Raw genomic sequence first — 13,536 nt, forward strand, 5'->3', positions numbered from 1 at the left:
CGCCTTCAATACAAGGTGCATTGGCTGGAGCCAAATATTCCATTTTAGAGCTTAATGCCTTTAATTTAGATTTTGAATCAATGTTTACAAAGATATACCTTCAGACAGTTCATATACTTTTAGGTTACTACCCCTATAGTCTTTGAATAAATTATTTGTCCTAATTTCTTTGTGAGGAAATGATATATATAAACAGCAACTTTGGGAAAAGAATGCATCCCAGTGCATAAGGATGTCTTCCTCAACACTTCTTTTTATTTTTACAGAAGCATAAATGAAGTAGAAGAAGAGTTTTTAAAAATTTCTTTTGTACAATCAATCATGGTGGACTTTGATAAAGGAACACAAAATAAATGTCATTGACACGTTGTACCTAATTTAGAAAGAAGCAGATGGCATCCTAAAGGAGATTTTTACAGGCACTTCAGATAAGACAGGTGGTTTCCTGAACTCAAGTCTGCTTCTTTCTAAGGCCAAACATCCTAGAACAAGACACTTGGGTTGATGGCCAAATTTCCATAAATTCATTGTTATTAGAAGATGGTAAGGAAGTTGTTTTTTACTTTTTAAAAAACCCCTCATTTCTCCTCTTTTTTTTTCTAGCAGAGAATGAATTCTAAAAGGAAAATACTGTTATTGATTTCATTTGCTTTATCACTGACATTGATTAAGCATCATTTCCGGTAAATATAAAAAAATTAATGAATCATTATCTTTAGTGATTGGGAGAGTTGATCTAAAAAACAAAGTTTTGTCCCAAGAAGTATTAATGAACACTCCCTAGATTAATTTTTAAAGTTACCTTCTCTTTGGGGAAAAATGAAATCATAAATATACTAATTCTTTCATTTTTCAATATTCAACAAATATTTCTTGAGCACCTCACCTTCTTGGTACCAGACCCTGTTCTAGGTGCTGGGAAAACAGTCATAACCCAAACAAAGTGACTGCTCTTAGGAAACTTGATATTCTAGGTAGAGAAGATGGACAATAGGCAAAGAAATACATAATATAATGTCAGGAGCATTGTATTTTATATAATAATGTTATTAAGAAATAAATGAGGCAAGATAACAGGGCAGAGTTATCTTGGGGGGGAGCTATTTTAGATATATTTTTAGACTACATCAAAGTTCCATCTAATAAGAACAAGACTCAAAGTAACCAGCTGTAGAAACACAGCTGTACTGGGGAAAAATTGGTTAGCCTTCTAAAATTTCTTACATAAATAAATTCAAATTCTTATCTTAATTATGTCTTCCTCCTTATAGTCTTCTTTTTTTTTTTTTAGTAATAAGCAATTCAATGTTACTGAATGCTATTTGAAAATTAGCAATATTGTGGGGGCTAATGACTTCTAAAATTAACCCCATCTCTTTGATAGCACGTTCTATATGCTATTTGCCCTCTCGGGTATTGTGCCTTGATAGAAAAAGCCAATGTCATGTCAGAACTGGGTGTTATATATTACAGAACTGTAGCATTATGGCTGGCATATAGTAAGGGTTTAATAATTATCTGGCTAACAAGTGAATAAATGAAGAAGTCTGAATTCTAGAGTTTCTGTTATTCTAACTGCAATAGGGGTTTGTTCAAATTTAACACTAAATGCATTTTTTTTTCATTTTTCTAAAGAATAAAGAAGCACCTACAGAAGATAAGTCTCTGCTCGTAAGAATCTGGATTTCCTAAATATTCTACAAAATGTGTTGAGGGCAAACTGGCTGGAGTCAAGTGGGTTCTAATGGTACTGGCAATCAGAAAGGATGGAAAACTAGACTGAATTCTCCAGAGGCAGCCACTGACAAATTTCTTGGGTATCAGTTCAGAAATATTCTACAGTGCATACATATATGTATGTGAGTGTGTATGTGTACACCTCCAGGTTTTGTTCACTCGACACATTCACCTGCTTACGCCAAACTAGTTTTTGATATTTGCTATAGTTGAAATATCTCTGTCCAGGATGATAGGATATTTTTTTTCAGATTGATAGCTCTCATTAGTCAACCATATTTTCTACTATTGACCATTGTGTAGGGCTTGAGAAATTAGTGAAATCAACCATGAAAAAAATGAACTTTGAAAAAATTCCTTATTTGTCACTGTATATTTTTAATGAAGTTCAGCATGGACAATTTCCTTTTTTTTTTTTTTTTTTTTGCTTTTTTAAAAGTATATCTTATTGATTATGCTATTACAGTTGTCCCACTATTTTTCTCCCCTTAGTCTCCCTCTGCCCTGTGGATGATTTTGATTTTGAATAAGCATGAGGCCGGGGAAATCCTATAATGAAATATCTTTGGCTAAAAACGCCTCTGAAATGTCAAAAAGGGATGCATTTTTAAAGGTTTTTAAAAAATATTTGATTTGAATTATAGATTCTCAGGAAGTTGCAAAGATAGTACAAAGAAGTCACATGTAACTTTCATCCAGTTTTCCCCAATGTTACATCTTACATAATTATTGCACAATATCAAAACACGACATTGTTATATTGAAACAATGTATGTGTAAAATTATATGACTTTTTATCACATGTATAGATTTGTGTAACCACCACAGCAATCAAGATATAAACTATTCCCTTAACACAAAGACCTCCTCTCACTTATCATTTATACTCACACACAACCCTTTTCCCTCGCCCTCCCTAGTACCACTAATCTATTTTTATCTCTCTAATTTTGTCACTTTGAAAAGTTTATAAATGGAATCATATTGAGTTAGCCAAAAGTTTGTTTAGTTTTTTCTGTACGAAGGCTCTAGCAGTGCTAAGTTGTTAACTTCATTCAAAACAATTTTGTTAGATTGTACTGTGATAGCTGTCATATCAGCATGCATTAAAAAAGAATTATCAAAATTGATGATTTTTTGTGCAGCCATTTTAATATTGAAAATAGAAGAAATTATGCAACATTTTAGCAATTATGCTTTGTTATTTCAAAAATGGTAAAAACACAACTAAAACAAAATAAAAAGATTTATGCAGTGTATAGGGAAGGTTCTGTGACTGATTGACCATGTCAAAAGTAATTTGCAAAATTTCTTGGAATTATTTTGGCCAAATAATTCTTTGCAGTGGGCTGTCTTGTACATTGGAAAATGTCTGGCAGCATTCCTGGCCTCTACCACCAGAAGCCAATGGCCAGAATGGTCGACATACTCAAAATATCCAAATCAATAAAGTTATTGGTGAAAACAAAAAATGTGTCTTTTATTTTACAGAAAAAACTAAACAGAGTTTTTGGCCAACCCAATACAGTATATATGGTATTGAGATAAGCTGAATGCACTCAGCATAATGCCCTTCAGATCCAGCCATGTTGTCATGTATAGCAATAGGTGGTTTCTTTTTATTGCTGTGTCATATTCCATGAAGGGAAGTACTAAAGTTTGTTTAACAATTCATCTGCTGAAGGACCTTTTGGTTGACAGTTCTTTTGTTGTGGCACCTGGAAAACATTGTTCCATTTCCTTTTGGGTCCATGATTTCTGATTAGAAACCCACTATCATTCAATTTTTTTCCCTATAGGTGGATAATTTTTCTCTGACTGCTTTCAAGATTTTTTTCAGCTTTTGCTCTCACAGATTTGACTCTTATGTGCTTTATCATGGATTTCTTCAGGTTTATCCTGTTTGGGGTTCACTCAGTTTCTTGAATCTGTATGTTTATGTCTTTCGTCAAATTTTGGGAAATGTTCTACCATTTTTTAAAATACTTTTTCAGTCCATCCCTTTTTCTCTTAGTAGTCCAAGTACATGAACGTTAAATCTTTTGTTACACATTTCCCTGAGGCTCTGTTCATTTTTTTCCCTTCCTTTTCTCTGTTGTTCAGACTGAGTGATTTCTATCATTCTATCTTTAAGTTTACTGATTTTCTCCTTCCATCCTCTCTATTATGCTGTTTCCATGGAGTTTTAAGCCTTTCCATTGAGTTTTTATTTTAGTTGTTGCATTTTTAAGTTCTAAAATTTCCTTTTGGTTCTTCTTTATATCTCCTATGCCTCTGATTAGACTTTCTATTTCTTGCTGTCACTGTCTATTTTTTCATTTATTTCAAGTGTTTGTAATTGCTTGTTGAAGCATTTTTACAATGGCCACTTTAAAATCCTTGTCAAATCATTCTAACATCTGTGTTTTCATGGCATCTGCAGATTGTCCTTTCTCATTCAGAGATCTTCTTGATTCTTAGTAAAATGAGTGATATTTTATTGAAACCTGGACATAAATCTGTGTTTTAACAAGCATCCTCTTATGCTGCTCAAGCTGGGCCATGGGTGGCACCTGCTCATCCCTGCCAGTTGCAGGGTCAGATTTCAGGTTCTCACTTCTGCCTCCAGGAAACCCGGTAGGGAGGGCTCCTTGTTACTAACAGCAGACAGGAGCTCAGACTTCCCACGTGCTCTCCGCTGACACCCACCACACAGGGAGGACCAGGAATGCTGAGTGGTGGTGGAAGCTCTTAACCTCCACCAGCCTCCTCTAACTCCACACTGGTGAGGAGGTGAGGGAGCCTCCTTTCCATCTGCAGAGGATGGAAATCTAAGCTCTCCACTTGGCTGCTTCTAGAGAGATGGGCATGGGGCCACAGTTTTGCTGTGGTATCGTGTTGGAGTACAGTGAGTAGTGTTTAAAACTTTTCTGTCTTGCAGGGTTGCCCTTTTCCTGGTCCTTTAGCTATAAAGAGCAGGCTTTTCTTGGGGCTCTGTTTGGGTCTGCCCATTGGCATTTCTGGGCTGCTGGCTTCCTTCACACCCAACCTAGGATCTATGTGACGGAAAATCCAGGGAACTCACTGCCACGTCAGTTTTTGAGTCTCAAGGTGTCGACCTGATCTGCCTTCTCTCCACCTTTCAGAGTCATTATATATAACGTCCAGGGGTTTTAGCTATACTTAGTGATAGGAACAGGGAAAATTAGTACTATTCCATCCTTCTGGAAGCAGAAGTTGCCTAAAGTTATTCTTATGGTACAAAATGTCCCTGGTTTATAGAAGGGAAATATCCTCATAACCTTGTTAACTAAATAATTAACTTAAAAGTTTACAACAAAACCTTAGGTGGGTCCTCTCTAAATAAAAATCAAAGATGAACATCTGGGCCCCTCTTCAACCCCTCCATTTCAACATGTAACAGAGTGTCTGTCACATAGTAAGCGACTAATGTTTGAAAAATGACTTAATTAAATCTGCATTTTTCTCTGAATATACATTATTTTTCTTGTTCTGTTAATGTTTAAAATATGACCCCAACCCAAACCATACTGTCACTTCCTTCCTGCCTTTGGTCATGACCTCCTCACCCTCTGTGTCTTTAGCCCTTATCTCTTCAGACCCAGTTTACATATTTCCTTTCTAGTTGGTTTCCCTTGGCCCCAAATTCAGGTCAGATGCCCCATTTACACATACATGCTCCCATGGAGATCCGTTTTTCCCTGTTAGCCTTTCTCATGCTGTACTATAATTATCTATTTAATCTTGTCTTTCCTACTAGATTATTAGCTCCTTGAGGGCAGGAGCTGATCTAAATGTTCATAGTTACCAAACCAGCACCAAATAGTGCCTGTCATGTAATGGGGGTGCAATCTATGTTTACAGAATGAGTGGATTACTCTTAACTTGATTTTCTCTTTGTACCCAGGGATCACGAAGCAGAAGAACCTCAGCTCTCAGACTGGTTTGATCCTAAGTAAGAACAAAAAAATTCTGCTCACAATATAATAATAATTGTATAACTCAATTCGAATGGAGGGAAATTTTTTTCCCCATCACCAAATTGTAGTTATCTTGAGAGGTTTTCCAGACTTAGAGTTCTTACTTTTAAGGCTTTTATGTACAAAACTAAGATTTATTTATAAAGAGTCAGGTAATTAAGGGTCATAATAAGAAAGCTATTATCTAGTTTAACATTGCTCATTTTGTTAGGGGAAGGAAAAAAATCACTTTATAAGTAGCCCCCAAAATGTCATTAATGACTTCCCTTGATTTTGGATTTTGGCATTAACACTCACGGGAGAAGCTCATTCTTTATAATAGCTATCTAGTATCTTATTTTATGGCTATAGAGCATAATTATTTCAGCTAACTCTATTGGTTTTGAATTGTTTGCAATTTGGTGGCTATTGTAAGTAATATTTTAATGGATATCCTTTTCAGGTGTTTTTGCACACTGTTGTGTGAATTTATCTGTGGGATATTTCTATCATTAATTTAAAAGGATATAAACATTTTAAATTTTAATTAAAGGGCTGCTAAAAGTGCCCTTTAAAGATTATGCCATTTATTTTCCAATCAGCAGGGGATAAATGTTAGTAAAATTTTATTTGTTTTACATATTTATATTTTATTCTAGTAGTATGAAATGTTATTAATGGAGAATATTACTTAAAATATCTCATTTCAATTTGCATTTCTGTAATTATTAAATGTCAGCATCTTTTTATATTTATTTCATTGTGAATTTTTTTCATATTTATATTTTTAAAATAGATACATAGAATTAGATTAATAATAATCCTTGCTTGATGACTCATCTCATCATTAGTCCATGCAAAATCTACTTATATTATTTATGTGTGTGCCTTCTTGCTTACTTATTTTTAATGAGACAAAAATTAGAACTTTCAACAACTTTAACATCTAGCTTTGTGTTCTTTCCAAGGCTTCCACTCTGTCTCTATACTCTGCAATGACCACTACTCTGAATCCTGATTTATCATCTCCTTGCTTTCTTTTTTAAATATAAATTTGTACCTTCTATATATATTCTTGGAAAAGTCTATCTTAAAATTTTAGTTGTTTATAACTTATAAAGAGTATATCATGCTGTATGTAATCTTCAGGGACTTATTTTTCCCCTAATATTAGATTGCTAAATTCATCCAAATATTGCATATTACTATCATTCATTCTGATGGCTGCATAATGATTGACTGTGGACTTATACCACAGTTTGTTCATCCATTGCCCTGTTAATGGGCACTTAAGCTGTGTGTAGGTTTTTGCTGTTACGGACATTTAGAACCTCTGCTGTTATATTTTCCAAAGAGTTCAAAAAGTTTACAATGTGAAAAATAATTATAGATAAAATAGCTGCTTAATATCTATCTCTGACCTCTCTCCACTCTAATCACACTGGCCTCCTTGATGTTCCTCAGATACACCAAGCATGCTCTCAGCTCAGGGCCTTTGCACCTTCTGCTCTTTCTGCGAGAATCATTCATCCTTCAAATAGCCAAATGGCTCATTCTCTCACTTCCCTCAAGACTCCAGCCACCCCATAAAGAACAGCACCCCCATTCCCTTCCTTCCCTATCCAGTTTTATTTTTCTCTATTGTGCTCATAATAATCCTTGGAAGGACTTTCTCCACTGAGAACTAGGAACTCTAAACCTCCTGAACCCAACATATTATATATTTGCTAGTTTGTTCATTTATTATCTGCCTCTCCTCACTAGAATGTGCCTAAAAAGAGACTTGACATAGTAGAGGCTCAATATTTGTAGAATAAATAAATACATAAAACTCTTGGCCTAATGGAAACGATAACACTTTCATAGCAATGTAATAGTGGTAGAAGGCATTCTTAATTAGAAGGCTGCTTGTGCTTTATTATTAAGCATCATGTTGGCTCTTAGTTTAAAATAAAATGACCTTTTCAATATTGAGATATCAGGGAAGAAGTTCAGCTTTGTTTTTATTTAGGAAAAATTATAAGTTTCAAGAAAATATAAAAGAATATCTCAGAACGGCCAAAGAAAGTGTGAAAAATAAGAGAATTTTGCCTAGCACCATTGTGATCAAATCAATATGGAATAGATCATAAGCATGGTAAATCCAGGATCAGAGCACAGTATGCTGTATGAAAATTGAGGTATAATAAAGATGGTATTTTAAAAATCAGGAGGAGAGTTACAAAGAGAATTCCCAAAGATAAAGGTCTGATCCAAGACCTCCAGGCACTTGAGAAAGCTCTTATTTGAAGCTTCCCTTCCCATAACAAGCTCTTAGAAGTTATGACCAAAATTCATTGTCTGAAATAGAACACATTACAGATTCACTTCATTTTGGGGGGAGGGAACTGACATTTTCTATCTAAATAAATACTTATGGCTAAAAAAATCCATGAGGGCAGACTGGATTATTTCATAAATGATGCTGGTACTCCTGGCTATCTAAGTGGTAAAAATGTGGAGCTCCCATCCTATGCCACATATAACAATAAATTCCTGATAGATTAAAGACTTAAATGTAAAAAGTGAAGCAATCACAAATCTTATTATAAAGTCAATAAGAGGACAGGTTAAATCTAGGTAAAAAGGAAACATAATTAAAACTTAATTAAAATGCTAGAAACGTAGTAGCTACTTAAGAAGATACATTTCACTACATAAAATTTATTTTTTAAATTATATTTTGTTGATTATGCTATTACAGTTAGCTACATAAAATTTAAAAACTTTTATTTGGTTTAAGAAGAATCAAAATTTAATAGATGAGAAAATTATCTGGGGAAAATTGTAATACAGATGTAATTATCCAAATACAAGGAACTCCTACAAACTGCTAAAAAATTAACAATTCAATAGAAAAAATATGAAACTCACAGTAAAGCAAATTGAGATAACCAACAAGCATATGAAAAGATGCTTACATTCACTGAAAACTAGAGAAATGTAATAAAATATAATAATGAGCTGCTACACCCATTAAATTGGAATTTTTAAAAAGCTACAGTCAAATACTGTAGTGAAAATGCTTATGGAAATGTGAAGTTTTACAGCCATTTAAAAAGCAACTGGGCAACCCCTATTAAAAATGAACATACATATGCAGCAATCCCACTCTTGGGACTATCCAGCAAAAACAACGGCGACAATACATAAGGATATAAGATTAAGAAAGTTTATTGTTATCACTTCTCATAGTGACAAAAAAAAAATCCCAGAAATAAAGTGAATACCCATTCCTAAGGAACTGGCTAAACAAACTGTCGAAACCTTGAAATATTATTCAGCCATCAGAAAGAATGAATAGGAACTAATATAGATCATCTGGAAGGATTTTCACAAGGTTGTGCTGGGTGAGAAAAGCAAGGTGCAGGAGTGTGTGCATCATCTCATGACTTTAAAATAAATAAGATTTTAAAAGCCTCCGTGTGTGTGTGTGTGTGTGTGTGTGTTGTATACATATTTTATATAGAATTATATGAATACAGAGGAAAGAAGAAAAGGGCACATACTAGGCTGGTAATATGGTGATCAAGCCAGGTAGACAGGAGGTGGAGAAGAACTTCCTGCTAGAGGAAGGACTTTCTCCATTGAAAACTAGAAACTCTAAACCCCCTGAACCCAAGGTCACAACGATGGCAGGTAAACATTCTATAAGGTAGAAACGAGATATGATCTTGAGTAGGAACATCCTCACATCCATCTTGCTTTATGGACTGTGTGTTCTAGATTTGAAAGAAATGTTATTCACATTGTTCACTGATTCAAAGCATTAATGGTGCACTATACAACAGGACCTCAATGTTTCAGGAATTATCTCTGAACTAACACTGAAATTGAGACTTTTCTTGGCCATTCCAGTTTTTACCAGGCCAGCTGCCCCTGGCCAGTGATGCACACATTCAGACCGGAAAACTTTATGGAAGTGAGCCAATTGCCATACTACTTTCACCATGAAAGTATACGCTGGGTGGAGGCAATGTTATGTGTGATACAATAGCAATGAATCAGATATTCTGCAAGTCAACAAAGCTGGCAGATTTGAAGGCAGGGAAAGAAAATCCTTACCCAGTACATGAAACACTCCCCCAAAGCAAAGATGCTGCCCCTTTCATTATGGAGTCTAATATAATCAAGCAGCCATCACTTGGGTGGCTGGCCCCCCTGGGAAATGGTGACATACGGTAGGCTCAGGGTTGGCCCCTGCTGATGGCAGGTTGGGCACTCAGCACTGGGTAATAGCTCCATCTCAGTAAGGGGATGTCTATGTCATTGAGCTCATGTGTCATCCCCATTGGACTCCAAGTAGCTAGGACCCCTTTGTACATAGACACTAAGCCAACAAGGGAAGTTAGGCAAGGCATCCAAAGGGTGGGTCACCTTGTCCACCTGATTTCTGAAGGCCTCCTTTGCAGAGGATGACTTCTGGTCAGCATTTAAATCAAATGACTCTAAGTCTCTTCTATTTCTTCCTCTTCTGTTTATCAAACACAGGTTTTCTATACACAGGTTTTTAACTGCCTTCTGTTTTCAGAGACTTTTTCTTTCACTCTGCAAACAAATCCTTAATCTGACCTAAGGAGGAAGGACGGACAATCTTCAAACCCTTTCATCTTCTCTAATAGATATTGATTTGTATCTATAGTGTACATAATTTCTAAGCATCATCACTGTGGCAAGGATACATCTGGCCAATTTTAAGATAGAGTTGAAGAGTTGAGAGTCAAACATGAAGAGGGACCCAAAGGAACCCAGAATTCTCTTCTGGAGGGCAGGCCCCTTGTCACACAGGCTTCCCCCGCTAGGTGAGTGTCCTAGGAACCCATCTGTAACAGTGCACCAGCTGGTGTTGCTATGAGAGGCTATGTTTGGCTTCTGTGAATTTTTTTTGAAGACTCTTTCAAGGCATTTGCTCATTTCATGATGGGTGGTTTATGAGTGCACCTGCCCATGCAGCACTGAGTATTTAGCAGTTTTTGACCAAAAATGGCTTGACCCCATGCCCCACACTCCCTATTTACCTGATCTCTCTCTATTTACCTGATCTCTCCCTATTCTCCGGACCTTGCCCAGAGCTATTTTTTTTTTGTGTTTGTTTCCCCAAATGAGAAAAAAAGTCCTCAAAGGGAAACATTTTGCCAATGTGGAAGAGGTGAAACAAAAAGGGTAGAAGCACTTTAAAGACATCAAAGTTGACTAATTCAAAACCGTTTTGAGCAGTGGAAAAAACATCTTGATAGGTGTATTCTATTAACTGGAGAGTACTTTGCAAGTGACTGAAGTTTAAACATGTAAGAATGACTACACAACTTTTTTAATAAATAAATTCAGGGGTTTTTTGGGGGGTCCCCCTTCCTATAGGGCTGGCTCAGTATTACTTGCAATTTTAGGCATCCACTGGGGTCTTAGAATGTATGCCCTGAGGATAAAGGAGAACTACTGTATATTATTGTTAACATATCAATACTGTTAAGGGTCATCAAATCCTACACTTACCTGGGTCTGGATTTGTAATGAAAACTTGCAATCACCAACAGCAAAATGGCTTCTCACTTTGTATGCATTTCCTTCCAAGATGAAGTTCTTAATTTGCTTTAGTTTAATGCCCTGCCTCCAGCAAAACTATTCCTACTAATGTTGCTACTTCTGCTGTCCTATTGTCATCATTAGAAGCAAATCTAATGTCATTCTCCCTTTTTGGACTAATTTTGTTTTCCTGCAGGTTGCACTGATGAGCCTAAAGGATTAGGGGAAAAGTGAAAGGAGTCCTCTAGAGCTTCCAGGAAAACAGGAGGGAGGAAAAGAAAAAGGAGAAGGGGGCGGTAAAGAAGACAGAAGGAGGCAGTCGTGCTGCCTGCTTTAGCCAGTAATCAGAGAAATGGTCAAACCTTGGGCTACTTAAGTTTAAGCTGCAGTAAGAGCGCAAAGGAAAAAAATCCCTGTGCTGAAAAGGCAGTACGGTGCAATGACTAATGCATAGATTCTGAAGTCCAACTAGCCGCTCTTAACTCTTGACTCTGTCATTTCTTAGCTGTGTGATACTAAGCAATTTATGCAACCAATCTGTGCCTGTTTCCTCATATGAAAAAGAGGATAATAATAGCAATTATATTATAGGACAGTGCAAGGATTAAATGTAAAGCACTCAATAACTGTGCCTGGCACATAGTAATTACTTTATAATCATGAGCATATTCACTTGGACAGCAACTTCTACTGTCATAAGTAAGTGGTATCTGCTTAACTTGTTTCTTGTTTGTTCAACAGAAAACGTCCTGATGTGATAACAACAACTGACTGGCTTGCTCCAATCATATGGGAAGAAACTTATAATAGACAGGTCCTGGAAAAATACTACAAAAGGCTGAACATTACCATTGGCTTGGTTGTATGGGCTACTGGAAAGTAGGTGCTACTAATATCCTTTTTTATTTTGGGAAAATTTATTGTAGATAAGCACCCAAGGACTTTCTGCACCCAAAGAGCTACTCATGATTAGCCCTAATCATTATTTCTGGCTGACCTGTATGTTTATTTGTCTATCGTAGTTATTTTCTTCAGTTGTGGCTAAGTCTTTAATACTACTTGGGAATCTCTTCATTAATATTCATTTAGCTCTCTTTTTCTTTCTTTACAACAAACTTTATGGTTCTTCTCAGGCCCCCAAATCACTGCATTCTCTTTCACTAACCAATAAAGATCCAGACCCAACTTCTCTACCCTTACCCACTGGTAGCTCTTTAGCAACAATGACATGTATTAGACAGCATGTTTAAATGACGTGTGTTCTCCTGATGATTTTTAGCACAATAAGTTTTTCTTGTTTTCTTTGTGTGTGTGTGTTTCACAGGTTTACAGGACAGTACCTGAAACAGTTCATCCAATCTGCTAATAAGCACTTTATGATTGGCCACAATGTTATCTTTTACATCTTGATGGATGACTTCTCCAGGCTACCTCCCATAGTGTTAGGTCCCCTGCGAACATTTAAACTATTGAATGTATTACAAGATAAAATGTGGAAAGACTTTAATGTCATATGCATGAAGAACTTGAATATGTACATCATAGAACACATCCAGCATGAAGTTGACTTTCTCTTCAGTATGAGCATGAACCAGATTTTCAAGCATGACTTCGGAGTGGAAACCCTGGGCAAATCTGTAGCTCAACTTCATGCATGGTGGTACTTTGAAAATGCCAGAAATTTCCCTTATGAAAGAAGGTCTAAATCAGCAGCTTTCATCCCTTTTGGAAAGGGAGATTTCTATTACCACAGTGCCATTTTTGGTGGCACACCCCATGAGGTTTTGACCTTCACTGTAGAATATCAAAAAGGAGTAATTGATGACATCAAAAATGAACTTAACAGCACATATGAACATCACCTAAACAAGTATTTTTTTATCAATAAGCCCACTAAGTTGTTATCACCAGAATACAATTGGGATCCAACTTTTAGAACTCCTCCACAAATTAAAAATATTAAGATAGTATGGCAGCCAAAAAGGATTTGATAGTTCTGTCATTAGATTTATGGGTTAATAAGTGAATCACAATAAGCACTTAAAGATAAAACATTAAATTTTTCAGTGTTTAGAGACTTACAAAAAGGTATGATCTTTCAAAATAAACTATTTTTCCCCTAATAATTTCAAAGCATCTAAATCTACCTGTACTGAATAATTAAATGGATAATTAAATGTTAGTATACAGTAATCTTATTATCTATGTATTTTAGATAATGTGGAAATATTTTTGGAAATATAAAATGAATGTTTTATGAAGAAATACACCCAGACTC

The 13,536-nt window shown here is 35.7% G+C and overlaps 1 protein-coding gene across 1 annotated transcript; it reads left to right on the forward strand.

Moving 5' to 3' along the window:
* Positions 1–5,420: 5,420 nt before the first annotated feature.
* On the forward strand, positions 5,421–13,249 carry LOC129079487 (N-acetyllactosaminide alpha-1,3-galactosyltransferase-like 1). Its single transcript, XM_054584734.1, has 4 exons — positions 5,421–5,458; positions 5,645–5,692; positions 12,000–12,137; positions 12,583–13,249. Exons 1-4 carry the CDS (start codon positions 5,421–5,423, stop codon positions 13,247–13,249), a joined length of 891 nt encoding a protein of 296 aa, XP_054440709.1.
* Positions 13,250–13,536: the final 287 nt, after the last annotated feature.

The sequence above is a fragment of the Pteronotus mesoamericanus genome, unplaced genomic scaffold, assembly GCF_021234165.1.
Source record: "Pteronotus mesoamericanus isolate MK-2021 breed Mesoamerican mustached bat unplaced genomic scaffold, CSHL_Meso_final contig_78, whole genome shotgun sequence".
Taxonomy (NCBI): Eukaryota; Metazoa; Chordata; class Mammalia; order Chiroptera; family Mormoopidae; genus Pteronotus; species Pteronotus mesoamericanus.